Source organism: Urocampus carinirostris, chromosome 3, assembly GCF_059441175.1.
Source record: "Urocampus carinirostris isolate Australia breed hairy pipefish chromosome 3, RoL_Ucar_1.0, whole genome shotgun sequence".
Taxonomy (NCBI): Eukaryota; Metazoa; Chordata; class Actinopteri; order Syngnathiformes; family Syngnathidae; genus Urocampus; species Urocampus carinirostris.
Genome location: NC_142351.1, coordinates 65,830,539 through 65,843,457, shown reverse-complemented (window position 1 = coordinate 65,843,457; position 12,919 = coordinate 65,830,539). Strand labels below are relative to the sequence as shown.

The 12,919-nt window shown below is 39.4% G+C and overlaps 1 protein-coding gene across 3 annotated transcripts in view; it reads right to left on the bottom strand.

Annotated features, from left to right (window-relative positions):
- Positions 1 to 6,852, bottom strand: part of huwe1 (HECT, UBA and WWE domain containing E3 ubiquitin protein ligase 1) — a 39,722-nt gene extending 32,870 nt beyond the window's left edge. For all 3 annotated transcript variants that reach the window (XM_088333039.1, XM_088333040.1, XM_088333041.1), the window contains exons 1-19: positions 6,800 to 6,852; positions 6,668 to 6,735; positions 6,367 to 6,465; positions 6,008 to 6,214; positions 5,750 to 5,902; positions 5,604 to 5,666; positions 5,435 to 5,512; positions 5,294 to 5,341; positions 5,046 to 5,214; positions 4,848 to 4,948; positions 4,271 to 4,421; positions 4,065 to 4,192; positions 3,865 to 4,005; positions 3,679 to 3,784; positions 2,005 to 2,112; positions 1,829 to 1,930; positions 609 to 689; positions 403 to 509; positions 25 to 202 (exon numbers count right to left, since the gene is read on the bottom strand). In XM_088333039.1, coding sequence (XP_088189165.1) covers positions 25 to 202; positions 403 to 509; positions 609 to 689; positions 1,829 to 1,930; positions 2,005 to 2,112; positions 3,679 to 3,784; positions 3,865 to 4,005; positions 4,065 to 4,192; positions 4,271 to 4,421; positions 4,848 to 4,948; positions 5,046 to 5,214; positions 5,294 to 5,341; positions 5,435 to 5,512; positions 5,604 to 5,666; positions 5,750 to 5,902; positions 6,008 to 6,214; positions 6,367 to 6,465; positions 6,668 to 6,712 — 2,065 coding nt within the window. In that variant the 5' untranslated portion in view covers positions 6,713 to 6,735; positions 6,800 to 6,852. The remainder of the gene's footprint in view (positions 1 to 24; positions 203 to 402; positions 510 to 608; positions 690 to 1,828; positions 1,931 to 2,004; positions 2,113 to 3,678; positions 3,785 to 3,864; positions 4,006 to 4,064; positions 4,193 to 4,270; positions 4,422 to 4,847; positions 4,949 to 5,045; positions 5,215 to 5,293; positions 5,342 to 5,434; positions 5,513 to 5,603; positions 5,667 to 5,749; positions 5,903 to 6,007; positions 6,215 to 6,366; positions 6,466 to 6,667; positions 6,736 to 6,799) is intronic.
- Between the last annotated feature and the right edge of the window lie 6,067 nt (positions 6,853 to 12,919).

The window sequence follows — 12,919 nt, the reverse complement described above, 5'->3', positions numbered from 1 at the left end:
CACGGCAAGGACTATGGAACGCACCCAAAGGGTCAGAACTACGTCGCCTTCGCATTGCAGGTAGGTAGTCGGGAGACAAAAGCACTTTGAAGAGGCGCTCAAAAGGTTGACACTGAACAAAGGACAATAGTCCTCGAGCATTCAGGCACAAGGCACTGAACACGTTCGGGAGGGATCCCAGGACCTCACGAGTAGCAGGAACCTAGAGTCAAAGTTTACAAAGAGCTTTGTTTAACTGCAATTATTTCAAGGTCAAACGCAATGACAATGTGCCCCCATCAAATTTAACTCATTCGCTGCCATGGACGGCTAAAGACATCAAAGATTGGCGCGAGGCTGGCGCTGAATGAGTTAAGAATCTTTAGGTTATTTTAAATGTATAAAGTATCTTGCCGAACTAACGTCTTTGATGAGCAGGGCATGGAGCATAACATCCGTGAGACCATTGTCCTGCAACGAGGAAAGCAGGGATGGCTCCTGGAACACAAACACCGTCACAACTTCGGTGGCTAAAAACCCAAAGGGACAAGGGAAAGAAAAACAGAATTATTATGGAATGAACATAATGCAGAAAGAACCGCATTCTCCAGGAGTTTAAGGGAACTTACCGAGAAGGAACAGTGAGGGTCCATAGTATTCTGCATTACTGATTATGTGCTTGAGTGAGGTAGGCAAGGATCCATCCATGACTTGTAGGGGAGGGAAAAAAAACAGCATCAGACTGCATACACTTGCGTTATGAATCAAAATCACCTTTATTATTATGGTATTGTACACAGCGAAATTACGGTTGCTCAGCAGTTGACAAAATATATAATATGTAGACCAATATAAAAATTATCCAATAGTATTCACCTCTAATATGAAGTATTCAATTCTAAAATATAGACTGTACATAATGAGTGTAATTACTTTGAAGAGGGATATTGTGCATAAACTAACAAAATCAACATGACAACTAAAAGAATTTCAAATAAATAAGAATAATACTAATAATAAGAATAATGATAAATACCAACTAAAAAAAATAAAAAACTAAATAAAAAAGGCCTTGGTTGTTAAAATATTTAGCTGATATATGATCCAACCACATCAAGTGGAAATGAACCCTTTAAGAAAGTGTAGTAATTAAGGGCTATACAAATTAACGTGACTTCTCTATTATCCAACTGCCATGCCAGATTCGACTAGGTTAAAATCAACACACATTGTTGTGGTTGCCTGTACTAAGGAAGGAAGTGTATGCCAAGGGGAGGATATAATGTAGGTTTATGGACAGAAAATAATAATACAGTTAATCTATGTGTGTGACTGCTCCACTTGCTTTACATTGAACTTGACTTTTTAAGATTACGGTTATCTTTCCTGCAGGTGAGGAGCCCATACTACTGGCCAACGCCTCAATATGCAGGGTTGGGTAGGGTTACTTTAACTGGATTACTTTCAATTACTTTTAGATTACTCCAATACCAAAAACGCTAATAAAAGAAAAGAAACTAAATATGAATAAAATTACTAAATTTGGTGCAGGCTTGGGGAGTAACGGAATACATGGAACGGCAAAAATGATGTTCGCAAGCTGTTTGGATTTATTTTCATTTTGTTTGTCGCATTTTATGTTAGTTTTGCTGGAGATCAAAGAGATCAAAAAGAGGAGAGAAAGCTTACCACGTGTTGTGAGTCATAATTTTTTTCATATTTAGTTTCTTTTGTCTTTTATTAGCATATTTGGTATTGGAGTAATCCAAAAGTAATTGAAAGTAATCAAGTAAAAGTAACCCTACCCAACCCTGTCAATATGTAGCCCTGGGTGAAGAGGATGACTCACCATGACGAATGCCATCTGAGAATGCAGGGTCCTGGATGGCTTTCTTGAGAAAATTTAGCATGGATTTTAACAGAGCCGCCCTTTGGGGAATACATTGTGTCCCTGCAGAAAAGGTCAGAAATGCGACTCATGCATTTGCAATATGTGGGAATTGTTTATTACAATTCGATGGATACCTGTACGGGGCGTGTGTACAGTACTGTTAAATGTTCGCTGCTCCACTTCTGGTCTGGAAGCAGAGGACGTTGATGGTCCAGGGCTGTTTTCTGAAGCAACCTCGGATGCTGTTGAATTTGATTGTAAGACAGTACAAATAAATATTTGGAATATTTTTATGGAATCATCAATCACCGTATTTTACTACCATAGGGAAGTGATTTTCAACCACTGTGGCGCGACACACTAGTGTGCCGTGAGGGATCGTCAGGTGTGCCGTGAGAAATTATCCAATGTCACTTTTTAAAACTTAAAATTTTATAGAATATTTATGAATCATTTTCTGCAAATATTATGTCATTGTCAAGTGTCTGTACCGTAAAAACTGGGGGTATTATAATATTGTAATTAAACATACTGTCCGGTGTAATTTTAAAATATTTTTGGTTAGTGATGTGCCGCAAATTTTTTCCAACCTGGCTCATAAAAGGTTGAAAAACACTGCCATAGGGCACGCATAAACGTCTTAAGATTTTCTTCAAAAAGTGCGGTACGTCCTGAGTGTTGTAAGGCGGATGTAATAGACAACACCATGAGAATGCTAATGGGTGAGGTGTGGAACGTCAACTTAGAGATTGGTGGGAACCGACTGTTCAAAGTAAGGCACAGTGGAGCAACGGAGACCACAGTTCCACTTAAAGTAGAAAAGCAGCACTGGGCGTGTTTATGCCACAATTTGAATATTGATTGTAGATGCTTGGGCTAACTTGTCTGCTGGGACAGTTGTCCGAGCTTTTGCAAAAACCGGCTTCATTTCCGAGGAGCCGACCGGCACGAAAAGTCACTAAGAGAAAAAAGTGAACCTAGCATGTTTGATGGAGATTTAGCGCAACTATTCAGAGAAAAAACAGAAGGTGAGAACTCGATCGGTTTATTGATAACAATTACTGGTAAAAAATGTGAGTAGAGTACCAAACTCTATTTTGTGCCAGTTTGTTTTTTTTTATCCGTATGTTTTACCATGCCTGTGCCTATTGATAATTATTTTTTTTTTAGTAATCAATACTTAAACAACAGGCTAACTCAGTTTTGTTCCCAATGTATTTCTAAATATGCAGACTTATATAATTGTCTGTGTTGTTGTATAGCAAACATAGCAGAGGACACCAGCGCCCATTAATCAGGTGCGCCATATGCATGTGTGGATACAGAAATAGAACCAGCAACTGAGACTGCGGCTTTAAACATGGTGCGCCCATTGGTTTTAAAACTAGTTTTTTAAGCAAACATCCATATACAAAAACTAATGTCAGGACAAAAAAAATAAGCAGGTTCATGTTTACCACTGTGTTTAGAATAGAATAGAATATACCTTTATTGTCATTGTTACAAAATGGGTTAACATATTGTGACAACGAAATTGGGCAATAAAAGAACACTAAAAGTAAAAAGATTTACTGGAGACACATGTGAAGCTGCTGCACTCGCGCGCGCCGCCATCTTCAACCTTAAACCTTAAAAGGCTTTTTTGAGAAAATGTAATAAATGTTTGGTAAATATTTAGTGTTTCAAATGAATGCAGGTCTAACACAATTTGCATATAATTGCTTTGTGTAATGTGTAGCCCAAAAAAAAAAATCTTAATTTGTTTAGCGTATACGTTTTCAAAAATAAATTAACTGCAGCCGACTTACTCTCCATGTCGGTATCCATGTCCTCAGACTCGACAGTAGGCCTTGGCCTTCGGATCTTTGGCTTAATGACGAATGGGCACTCTTTCCTGGACAGGTCCACCTCATGCTGCATGTTTTGGAGAAGGCAATATTGATTTATGGCCATTTGGCTTAAAATATCAATTTTGCTAAAAAAACATCTCAAACCTCTAGCCTGCAGATGAAAATTGAAAGGCCACTGTGTGACTGAAAAGCAGCCATGTCCAGGTTAGTGATGAGGTCCACGACACGGACTGCCCTTGTAACAAAAGTGATCTGGTCCTGTTCGTCTCCCAGAAATTTGATCACCTGCATAGAATAATAATGCTATTGAAAAAAGGAGGACAAGTTAAAGCAGCATTCTATACCTTGAGCAGGGCTTCCATCATTCCACAAGAGACAAGGGCTTCACCCCCAGCATCATAGCTGGCCAAATGATAGAGGAAAGAAAAGAGTGCCGTAGCAAACTGATGTGGGTAAGGCTCCATCAAAGGATCTGGGAACCAAAGGATAGAAAATTAAAACTACTCATAATCAGACGTCCATTGAATTGTAGGAGAATAGTCACACTCACCGATCATGGCCTGTATACAATTGCGTACCAACACAGGCAGGAAGCCATGGTAGGAGGCGGTGCCGGTGCAGTCGATGATGTTGGAAAGCTTGGGCGTTCTCTCCAAATGAACAATGGATGTTAAAGTGCGCAGAGATGCCGCCTTGATGTCCTTGAAAGTCAAATAGTGAGTTTGAAATTAAATGTTTATTTATCAACCACAACCTGTTTTGATGAGTTAAAAAAAAAGTGAAGATCTTTTTTGAGAGACTGTTCTTATAAAATTGGCGAGGTTTAGTCAAGCTTAGAAGCAGTAATTTGGAACACCTTGAAAATGTCTTCAAAAGAAGAGACGCCACATTGTTTTTTTTTTTAACCAGGGACAGTTGAGTTGTATTTAGGGAGAGGGGGATTCCTTTTACAGTATTTGTGTTATGACTTCACGTCAAGTATGGTATCTACAATTGTGCAGACTACTATTGTTAAAAAACACGTTTTTGGGGCGTTCATTATAATATTCAATCTACTTCCAAAAAATAGTACTAACATCTTTTTAACGATCAACATACACACATCAACACGAAACTATTGCACTTACCACAAGCTGTTTGTCTGTAATCTGCAATACATCCACCAGCTCCTCTATCAAGCCGTTATACAGAATACTATTGGTGGACTCACCAAGCGCATTTGAATACACTGAGAAAGCAAAGTCAAACAGAGCAAGTTTGAGTAGTGGCTGGTGCAGGTTTAACAATACATGATTCTTAATCCAAAGTTAATTATTTCTACTCACCTAATATTGAGATGGCATGAAGCCTGGCCTGCACAGCCTGTAGCCTCTTTTTGTGATTTGAAAAGCCGTGAGCAAGACGAATGTGGGTGAAGAGCAGCGTCTGCTTGTCTTTCGGTATGTTGTACATAACTGTGAGCGATTCCATGATCTCAGATGGACTGTCTGATATCTAAACGGAAAAAAACATTACGCTTAAAATTATGCATTATGGTTTTATTTCTGTAGAGAAGCCAAAATTCAGCGGATACCTTGTCAAGTTGCTCAATATGAATATAGTGTAGCGTGTTACTGCTTGTCTGTTGGAAAAACAATTAGATGTATGCTTTAAAATAGATAAAATCAAGGAAGAAATTATGTTTTTTGTCATAAGAAAAAAACTTTGTTTTTACCTTCCTCTCCACTTTGACTTCAAGAGCCGGTTCAGCATAGAACTCAAAGTGCAGTGTGGTGGCACTGGGAGGGTACTTCTGGTCAAGCACCATTTGGGTGGGGGAGGGTAGAAAAAAAAAAAATTATTGAAGCAACACATAAAACAGTCTTGTAGAATAGGTAATTTACAGTCATAAGGAGATCCCGGCAGCACTCAGCTAGGCCAAAACCATTTTCCTTTCCTCCCCAGCTCTGTAAATGGAAGCAACGCAAAAATAAACTCATTTTTATTCAAATGAAACCTGAAATAATTTAAAAAGTAATGTTGAGTCAACCTCTGCCAAATGTTGCAGACGTGCCAAGAGTGGTGTTCTTTTGTCAGATCCGAGTCTGGTGATATAGTTAGACCGCTTACTAAACACGTATAAGAGGTTCAGCACGGACAGGACAACTTGCATGTCACATGAAGCCAGCAGTGTTGTTAAGTGCTATAAAGTAAGAAGATGTGATCAAATGTTTATTATGCTGGTTATTTCTGAAAAGATTTAATCATCAAAATGGATTATGTTAGAATATCTTTGTTGAAGACTCACCTCTATGGAGCTGTAAAGGTGCCTGGAAAAGCTGTACTCGATGAGTAATGCAGTGAAGTTGAGCACTGCCAAAAGCAAGGCTTTGAGCTGGCTGTTGTCTGGCCGGTCACACACCAGCAGCCACGACATATTCTCAACTGTCTGGCCCGCATCACACAAAATGCCATCAAAGCGGTCCAGCAGATCTACCCAGTGGTATAACTCACACTGGCAAAAACAGACAAAAAAAAGTAAGCGTCACAACCTATGACTCCACAGCAAAAAAAAAAAAAAAAAAAAAAAAAAAAAAAAGCTGTACCAATTCAGAAATGTACAAAAACATATCATTATTAATCAAAGAGGAACAGCGGGGTCCAAACCTTGCCAATATTCCAGGTTTTGATGTGCTGTAGTTCAATGAGCAGTTGGTCATCAGAGCATGCTTTTAACTTCTCTATTAGTATCCTGCAGTCAGCAGGCTGTTGTTTGGAAGGAACACAAGTTATTTGAATGCCTCTCTAAAATGTAAACAAGTATTGTTGGAATAGAAAATGGACTACTTTTTACTGTGAAAGACTTAACTGCATATTTAAAATGTGATACTATTAGCCTAAAAAATAGACATTTAGAGCGGAATCTCGAATGCAGTCTGCAATGGAACACTGAATTGATAACACTCACAGCTTCTGTCGGCGTTTTCTTTAACTTGCTTCTGTCCACCTTCATGTTTGGTGATTTGGTAAAAGCTCCTGATGAAAAAACTCTGCATTAATAACGATGCAAATCAAAATTGCTGATGTAAGCTATACATACAGACGATTTGGAAGTTGTCACTTATCCCCATGTTTAAGTCACGTTACCTAGAAGAGTGCAGCAAAAAAATGCATTACGAGTTGGAATTCATGATATTGCTGGGTCAGGAAGAAATTGATTAAACATTTTTAATGACAAAATGCTTAAATAATATCACTCAACTATCTTAGTATACTTATCCGTCGTTAAACACACACAACACACCAAATTGGGATTTTGAGAGAGTCCTTTACAGTCATCATAAAACAATTGTTCCAAATAGAGTTAATTAACAGCTGACTAGCTAGTAACACGTTGCATTCAACTCAACTGGGAAGTCGTGTAACTACTTTTTAGGTCCCCGGTTGTAGGATTCTGAGGTCACCCGCCATTCCTCGGATGTCTTGAACTCGCAATCACCGAACGATGACAGCGTAAAGTTGCTGCTACGTTGCTAGTTTATTAGCATGCTAACACCAGCTAGATGACAAACACGAACCGATTGGCAAAGGTGGACGCTTTTAACATAGTGATTTATACGTCTTTCGGTGAAAATACGGAAGCAATCGATGTAGAAAAACACTTATTTGTATATTTTGTCTATATCTAATAGATACAAGCGAACGAAGCGAAAATTGCTGTTAGCCTGTGCCGCTCGAGTGTGCTTTCATGTACAGGTTTTAAAGCCTTCAGATGCAAACAAGTTGGGGCGGATTCCACAAAAAGATTATCCTGGAACTGATATAAAAACAAAAACGTTGTTTACGTCGCCATAGTCGTAACTGTCAAGAAAGGCAGCACGATATTCGGATTTGACAATTGCATAAATTTAGCTTAGGGCTGTGTAGGCCGACAAATGAAAAAAGAAACGCAGCTTTTTATGGTGTCGCTTCTCGACAACAACGACAACAATGACCGGGTGTCCGAAACCATTCCAGGTGTGGAATTGAAGCGATCGCAGCGGGGCTAACCTGCGTCGGCTGCGGCTTGGTTCCGCGCTTCCCCTGACTCATCCGGCAGCCGGAGCACGCGCTAGCTGGCCGGCTACAGCTAGCTAGCGAGCGGCGACGCGTGGATCAAGTCGCTGAATCATTGTCGTCGCGCTGACACACGCACACACAGACGATTGTATTAAAAATAATATACAATAAAAACACCCTTGGATCTCAACTGATTCGATACGCAACAGTGATGTACACTGACGGTGATACGTTTCTTCATAAGAACCTCAAGTGACGTATTAAGCGGACGCATAGCCGTCAACAGATACGATTTGATCGTTTTTATATGATATTTCACTACAATTAGAACTTGATACCGTTTTAAGTCAAACTTTTTTTGCCTACCCTGAGAGGAAATTATTTTTTAAATGTAATTTTCTTTGACCAGTGTTTACAAACTATTTTCAATTACGCGAGATTTTTTAAGCGCGTGCGCGTTGGTTGGTTTCTGCGATTACTTCCGGCGCTTAAGTGACTAGTTTGTAAAAAAAAATCCGTAAATTATCTTTCGAAATTGAGAAACAAACGTGACAAGCGCCCTGAAGTATAGTGAAGAATATTGAATTGTTTATTTACTCATACGATTTTTTTATACCTGAAAAGGACAGTGTGTAATATATAGTGCCTACTAGTGGTGATGACTTCCATTCAGTAAAAAAAAAACATTTGAAAAAAATCCATGAACTATAATAAATACCATTGTTAATTCTTAACCCGAAAAAATAGCAGGCCGAGAAATTAGTATTTCTTTCACATAGTGGAATCGATACCTGGTGGTTGCCGCCATGTTTGCCTGGCATCGAGCTGCTACACATTGATCAATTAGGTTTTCTTTAGCTGCAGACAACGGTGCTCTGCTGGTCATATATCAAACACGGTGGCTTGAAACACATCAAGACCAAACAAAGGGAAACCTGTATCTGTGCTTTAAAATACTCGCAGGTAAAAAAAAAAAAAACATGAAGCTTACTAGGAGCAATATAATTTAAATGTTAAAAAAATAAATAATTAAAGGGACAGTGTGTAATATTTAGTGCCTCCCAGTGGTAGAAAGTCAGTAAAAAAAAAAAAAAAAAAAAAGACCCAGAAAACTTTGTATGCGGTCCTAAATCCGATACATATAAGATCTTTTAGCATGAGACTGCTTTGTGAATAGTTGAGGTGCATAAATGCGGCCTGCATGTCATCAATAGGCGGCAAACTCACTATTCTGTGTTCACGAGGTGAGAGGAAGCAAATAAATCAATGATGGCGGACAAAAACATGAGAGCATTCAACGGAAAGAAAGTGAGGTTTTGGATTTAATTAATAATTGGGAGACAACTCTTTTCAGCCTCTAGTAACAAAATAACTTTCAAATTGCAAGATACGCTCCGCCGTTAGCATCCACGAGTAATTCCACAAACACTAAGCGCATTGCGTGTGACATCACGTGTTTTCTTCTGCGCATGCAGGACACTATGGCATTCACGCAGGAGATTGCATAAAAGTCAAGAATATCACATACAAGTCGTATTCAGTTGGAAATATGAACAATCTCACAAAAACATTTAATTCAATGTAGCTTTAAGCTCTGCAGTCCTAATCTAGCCCTAGGGTCATCAACAAAACCAAGAAAATCATAGGCTTTTTTTGATCACCTGCTCAATGGCAGATGCGACATATCCTTTTGAAACAAACACTCACAGGCGCCGTTTCTTCGGAGCCATCCAAACCTTAAACCCAGCATGTCCAAAGTCCGTAGCAGCCCGTGATCAAATTATTACTGGCCTGCGGCCTGTCATAAAATTAATAATATGTGGCCCAGCAGAAATGTTGACTGCGGTATGAAATAAATTTGAATAAAAAAAAAGAAAAATCACCATTTCACCAGATGATGGTAGCAGCCCTTTGGCCACCTTGCCCTTGGCTTTCTGTGAGAAATTTAGCCCACCCCATTTACGCCATGGCGACTGTAAATATACAAAAAAGGAGACTGTAAGTGACTGGCTGTTTTCAAAGAATATTATATCAAGACCCCGCGACCCTACTAAGGATTAGCGGTGCAGGTAATGAATGAATGAATAACATCAAGGGGATGTTAGCTGCATTTACTTTAAATGTGTTCAAATCTTTAAACTTGAAGAGAAGCAAATAGACAATTTCTGCTTTGCTGCTGTATTCACTTTGTGTTTATATATATATACTGGACTGTCTCAGAAAATTCGAATATTGTGATAAAGTTCTTTATTTTCTGTAATGCAATTAAAAAAACAAAAATGTCATACATTCTGGATTCATTACACATCAACTGAACTATTTCAAGCCTTTTATTATTTGAATATTGCTGATTTTGGCTTACAGCTGAAAAAAACTCAAAATTCCTATCTCAAAATAATAGAATACTTCCTCAGACCAAGTAAAAAAATAATTTTATAACAGCAAAACTAAATCAAACATTTGAAAATGTCCATTGATGCACTCAGTACTTGGTTGGGAATCCTTTTGCACGGATTACTGCATCAATCCGGCGTGGCATGGAGGCAATCAGCCTGTGGCATTGCTGAGGTGTTATTGATGCCCAGGATGCTTCGATAGCGGCCTTCAGCTCATTTGCATTTGTAGGTCTGGTGTCTTTCATCTTCTTCTTAACTATACCCCACAAATTCTCAATGGGGTTCAGGTCAGGGGAATTAGCAGGCCAATCAAGGACAGTGATGCCATGGTCAGTGCACCAGTTACTGGTGGTTTTGGCACTGTGGGCAGGTGCCAGATCATGCTGGAAAATGAAATCCTCATCTCCATAGAGCTTTTCAGCAGATGGAAGCATGTAGTGCTCTAAAATCTCTTGGTACACAGTTGCATTTACTCTGGACTTGATGAAACACAGTGGACCAACACCAGCAGCTGACATGGCTCCCCAAACCATTGCTGACTGTGGGAACTTCACACTGGATTTCAAGCAACTTGGATTTTGCTCCTCTCCAGCCTTTCTCCAGACTCTGGCGCCTTGACTTCCAAATGAAATGCAAAACTTGCTTTCGTCTTAAAAGAGGACTTTGGACCACTCTGCAACTGTCCAGTGCTTCTTCTCCATAGCCCAAGTCAGACGCTTCTTCCGATGTCTTGAGTTCAGAAGTGGCTTGACCATGAGAATACGGCTATTGTAGCCCATTTCCCGGACACGTCTGTGAACTGTGGCTTTTGATTCCTGGACTCCAGCTTCAGCCCACTGTCTTTGAAGCTCCCCCAAATTCTGGAAGCGGCTCTTCTTCACAATTTTGTTAAGGCTGCGGTCATCTCTCTTGGTTGTGCAGCGTTTCCGGCCACATTTTTCCCTTCCAACAGACTTTTTGTGGATATGCTTTGAAACTGCACTCTGTGAACAGCCTGCTCTTTGAGAAATTTCTTTTTGTGTCTTACCCTCCTGATGGAGGGTATCAATGATGGTCCTCTGGACAGCAGACAGATCAGCAGTCTTCCCCATACTTGTGATTTAGTTTACCGAACCAAGCTGAGTGTTTTTAAGGCTCAGGAAACCCTCGCAAGGTGTTTCGAGTTAATTAGATGATTCAGGTGATTAGTTGAATAGCCTACTTGTATACTTTTTCATGATATTCTAATTTTTTGAGATAGGATTTTTGAGTTTTCTTAAGCTGTAAGCCAAATTCAGCAATATTAAAATAATAAAAGGCTTGAAATAGTTCAGTTGATGTGTAATGAATCCAGAATGTATGACATTTTTGTTTTTTTAATTGCATTACAGAAAATAAAGAACTTTATCACAATATTCTAATTTTCTGAGACAGTCCAGTATATATATATATATATATATATATATATATCAGTGTTCTCGTTTGCCCGCGTCCCAGCGTCCTAGACGCATCATTTTTGCTGGGGACACATCGTGTCAAATCAACGTGCAAAATAGCAGGCCGAGAAATTAGTATTTCTTTCACATAGTGGAATCGATACCTATTTTTCATTGAACTATATCTAAGGATCAGTGGGCTTGGAAGTAGGGCGCCTGCCCCGAGACTGGGAGGTTACTGGTTCGAGCCTCGGCTGGGTCATACCTAACACTTACAACATTGTTTCCAATTGCCTTCCTGCTTGGCGCCCGGCATTAGGGCTTGGAATACATCAGTTGGGTTAAACTAGGGGGGTGGGAATCACCTCCACTGAAGCAACCCCCCAGAAAGAGTCAAGAATGTGAATGTGTTCTTGACTCTAGCCTCCTCCCACTAAGGGTATATGGCTCCGGTATATATTAGTTCAACAATCCTAAAAGTATATTCTAACGGGTCTTTGATGTGGTCGCATTCATCTTTGGAACTATATATTATATAATATTTGTTCTTATGCTGTAGGCTTACTCTGTGAGCCTTTTAATTGCCCCTTGGGGACAAATAAAGAGTTTTGATTGAATGATTGGTTACTTTAAGTATCCGTAATTTGTATTTTTTTTCAATTATAATTATTCCTTGTTTATATTGTCGATATTCTTTAACTGTTATTCATCGTCTTTTACTACCGTAACAAAATAAAATTCCCCATTGTGGGACGAATAAAGGATTATCTTATTGCTTATTCTTTGTTGTGCTCTCATTCAAGCTAACTCGGCAGCCATCTACATTAATACAATGGAGAACGTCCTACAGTAATAACAAGGTTAAGAGCGCTTATAAATTCACAATACTTTACAGCTCACTTGGAGGGAACTAGCGTAGGATTCTATCTCGGTGGTTCCTGCGTCTATAAACACTAAATCGTTCCAAAACTGCTGCTCTCTCCTCACTGAAAGAAGTCTGGTCAGCTATCATAGACAGGAAGGAGAGGGATAGAGGGAGCATAGAGACAAGGGAGAGAGGGGAGGAGTGAGAGATGTAGAGAGAGCGATTGGATAGTCACTAATATTTAAGTGCATCTGCCTGTTTCTATTTTACCAGTTGCCTCATGTTGTGAGAGTTGATTGCTTATTATCTATTATTATTATATCCATCTTCTTCCGCCAAAATTCCGTGTGGAACTCCTCCCAGTGCTTTTGGAGTAGCCCAACGATCCATATACTAAAAATTCCGGCCCGATCAGGACTCTCGTGCGACAATATGGATAAGCGATACAAGTCTCAAAAAAAGTCCCCATCCGAAATAATGGGTTT